Here is a 4038-nt window from a genome sequence, read left to right as displayed (position 1 = left end):
GGATGTGGACAACATGGAGAGGGTCCAGAGGAGGGTCACTCGCATGATCAGGGGGCAGCAGGGCAGACGCTACGAGGAGAGGCGACGAGACCTGAACCTGTTCAGCCTCCACAAAAGGCTGAGGGGGATCTAGTGGCCTGTTACAAACTAGTCAGAGGGGACCAGCAGGCACTGGGGAAGTCCCTGTTCCCCCAAGCACTACCAGGAGTGACCAGGAATAATGGTCACAAGCTGGCAGAGGGTACATTTAGGCTAGATATCAGGAGGCGCCACTCCACGGTCAGGGCGGCTAGGATCTGGAACCAACATCCAAGTGAAGTGGTGCTGGCTCCTACCTTGGCGGTCTTTAAGACAAGGCTAGACAAACACCTTGCTGGGGTTGTTTGACCCCAGTACTCTTTCCTGCCATGGCAGGGGGTCGGACTCGATGATCTGATCAGGTCCCTTCTGACCCTACAAACTATGAAACTACATCATGACCTACAGCTCTGAAGTCTTTTCAAAAAGTCTGTAAAGGGAACTAGACTACCGCAAACGTAAAGAAGTTAAAGTCCAATTGCTCTGAATTTGCCATTATACACAGTGATTTGTTTTTCTTATTCAATGGTTGCAGGGGTGTGGTTAAAAATAAAAAGGGAAGGAGAAAGTTCAGTAAGAAATCAAACCATAACTGAGATAAGCTCATGTAAACAAATGCCATAGGAAAGCAGTAAATCCCTCTGTCTAAATCAGTGGCAACTGAGGGACAACTGCAGTCACTCTCCTCTGTACACTCAGGTGTGGGACAAAAGGATATGCAGGATGCAGATACAGACCCAACAGATGCTGCCATTCAAAGATTTCAATCTGGTGTATATAGTGCTAATGCACACCTGAAACGGGTATCCGCATGGAAAAAATAATTAAGAAACACAGGGCCACATAAAACATACACAATTCACAAAATGAATACACAATATGGATTTAATTCTTTTTTTCTAGACAAAAAAATCCCTATTTTCACTATTCAAGGGAACTGTGGCTGTTCCCCAACTAAAAATAAGTACACAGGCTCCTAGGCGACAGTGAGAATACCTAAAGCAGGGGTGGGCAAAATGCAGCCCACCAGGCCATTCTATGCAGCCCTAAAAATACTTAGAAAATTAATATTTATCTGACCCTGGCTGCCTGTCACGCAGCCCTCGATGGCTTGCCAAAACTCAGTAAGCGGCCCTCCACCCAAAATAACTGTCCGCTCCTGGGCTAAAGCGTGACAGACTAATAAAATCTTTTAGGGACAGTAAAGCCCATGAACCTGGTAAACAAGATCTTTTACTATCAAAAGTCTACGCTAACTAACTAAAGAAAGAGCAGGGGGTAGGGCAGGGTGGCAATCTCGAGACTAACTGGTTCAGAGAGGCATGAGTGTTCACAGGCAACAACCTACTTCACCTATGCATTTAACAATACAGGTTGTTGCTTACAAAAGCTCATCTCTCTCTGAACCAGCTAGTCCCTATGGTGTCACCCTGCCCTATCTTCTACCTGGCTTCAGACTACCACCTCCCTAACCAAAGGGAGCTCCAGCACCAGACTGGAAACTGTGACAGGATCCTTAAATATTAGGTGTCCTTTCACCATCTGCTAAGTAGTCATGATTTCAATGGGGAAGAAATTTAGCCTTGAACTACAGAGTTTATCTACAGAATACTTACTTGTTTTCAAATGCAACTGTGAGGGAATCCTCATGAACATCTTTGATAAATCCCTGAAACAAAAACATCATTTAAGAATGCACTTGAACTCATTTAAACATTGGCAGCGAGATAAAAACATAGAAAAAAGCATTATACAATTTAAAACTAAAGTAAACTGCAAAACTGCATCACTAACATGGTCCAAATTTAGGAAAACAGTTAAACACGTCTATCAGTAACCCCATTAATTTCACTGGGACTACTCATGCTTGAAGTTAGGTACGTGTTCAAGAAGCTTATTGAACTATGGCCTATATAAAGAATGGCCCTAATGACCAGGCAAAGAGGGACCTTAAACCTGTTTACAACTGAAAACTCAATTTATCATTTGCACATTGATATGTTATACAAAGTTTATAGTCACAAAAGTTAAACAAGTAATAAACAAGATCCACCCTTCCCTCCTTTTTTTCCAGGCAGGAGGACTGATCTTTGGGAAAGACTGCTTATGTCAAGACCTGAGCACGGAAGACAACTTGAAACAGCTATGGCTATTTGCCACAGGGCACCTAAATTTCAGCCCCTTATCTTGTTTACTAAAGTAAGCCTATTTTTAAAACATGTTGAAAAGGATTAGAGAAGTTTCTCCAACTAGCCCTCCTTTCATTAATACCCGCTCTGAGCTTAGGGATATACAGGTCTAGGAAAGACCAATCACTTGAAAGTAACTAGAGTCCTATGGCTGTGTTAATGTGTGCCAGAAAATTCCTCTCTTCCCATCTGCTGAATCACAGCACAGATAGAGGTGTACCACTACACTGTTGTGCAACGGATCAGCACCAATAAAAGGAAAATTAACATTATCAGCTATTGCTTTTTTTTGGCTTGTGTAGCCGATAATGTCACCAATAAATAAATATGCCTTCTGGCCGGGGATCCCAGACACCACATGCATGGCATACAGCCAGGAATGCAGCCAGGAAGCGTGCAGAGCAGTGCCCTGCAGGTAAGTCTCTGGAGGGAAAGGGACGGGTGGGGGGGAAGGAAGGGGCAGATCAAGGTCTCCACACTGAGGAAGGGAGTGGGGCAGGGGGTGCTGCCAAGCCAGAGCAGTGAATGGGACCAGGGGGCGGGGAGTGAGGTGAAGCCACAGGCAACTCACCCAGGGGTGCAGGGGCATTTCCCTACTGCTGCGTGTACTCCCAGGGGACACATGGGAGGATATGCCCCCCCCAGATTTGTGCATAGGGCAGATGCAGGCTGCCCACTGTGGGCTTGGCTGCCTTTGACCTGGGAGCCAAGCGCTGGATGTGCATCCGCTGCCTGCCCAGTGGCAGCAAGTTGTGCCTCCCACAGCCAGAAGTGTGACAAGCGCGCAGCTCCTGGGGCAAAGGCAGCACAGTGGAGAGCCCCCAGCAGGCAGCCCACCTCTGCACTTGCCCCGTTCAGCTCTGCTCCTAAAGCTATTCCCATGTTTAAAAATGGTGGCAGTGGCGCTTGAACTAAAACTCATTCGACAAGCTTCAGTTCAAGTGCTCCCACTGCCGTTTAAGTGCCAGAACACCGATTGCCTGGTTGAGCCATCCCTGGCTCCATCCCACTCCCCACTCTGGCCCCAGGGTCCAATTCGCTGCCCTAGCTGGGCAGCATCCCCAGCCCCTGACCCTGACCCTAACCCACTGCCTCAGTCTGCCCCCCCCACCCCTTCCCCTCCACAGACTTACCTGCAGGACCCTGTTCTCCATTCTGTCCACCTGTGCTCCTGCAAATCAGCTATTGGACTGGAACCAGCTGATATGGCTGGTGAACAATTGGGATTGGCTAATATGGCTGGTAAGTAATCGGCTATCGGTATCAGCCAAGAAAATCTTTATCGATGCACCCCTAAATACAGCCAGTGCATTAAGTGCAAGGAGCAACCGGCTTCTAGGAGGTGGGGTGTGCCAGCACACAGAACAAAGGGCACTAGTGTCAAGATCCTCTATGACAGTTTGTCACTGCAGGGCCCCTCAATGGAGCTCTCTTCTCCCATGACCTGAACTTGCATGAAGAACAGACTTTGCTCAAAAACTTGTGTTCTGCTGTCCCCTAAAATGGTCTCAAACTCCTCGTCAACAATATAGAAGGCTGACTTGTGCTAAAGGCATAAGGGTAATGGTAATCCCTGAGGAGGCAGGTCAGCATCAGGTGTTAAACCCACCCTTGCTGAACCACCTGGTGTGCTCCTAATGAAATAATAATCCCCTTCAAAACGAGTTGCTTGCAGTGAAAGAAAGGAAATATCTTCCGTCTGTGACAGCTGAGAGATAACTGAGGAAGGTGGTGTCGATACAGGAAAATGGCCAGCAGGAGTTTTCAGTTT

The 4038-nt window shown here is 47.2% G+C and overlaps 1 protein-coding gene across 3 annotated transcripts in view; it reads right to left on the bottom strand.

Annotated features, from left to right (window-relative positions):
* FXR1 (FMR1 autosomal homolog 1) overlaps positions 1-4038 on the bottom strand; it is an 81477-nt gene that overhangs the window by 45695 nt on the left and 31744 nt on the right. For all 3 annotated transcript variants that reach the window (XM_019503348.1, XM_019503350.1, XM_019503349.1), the window contains exon 2: positions 1695-1747. In XM_019503348.1, coding sequence (XP_019358893.1) covers positions 1695-1747 — 53 coding nt within the window. The remainder of the gene's footprint in view (positions 1-1694; positions 1748-4038) is intronic.

The sequence above is a fragment of the Gavialis gangeticus genome, unplaced genomic scaffold, assembly GCF_001723915.1.
Source record: "Gavialis gangeticus isolate Ggan-Ray unplaced genomic scaffold, GavGan_comp1, whole genome shotgun sequence".
NCBI classification, from domain to species: domain Eukaryota; kingdom Metazoa; phylum Chordata; order Crocodylia; family Gavialidae; genus Gavialis; species Gavialis gangeticus.
The sequence above is the reverse complement of the archived record's forward strand: the minus strand, read 5'-3'. Positions and strand labels throughout refer to the sequence as shown.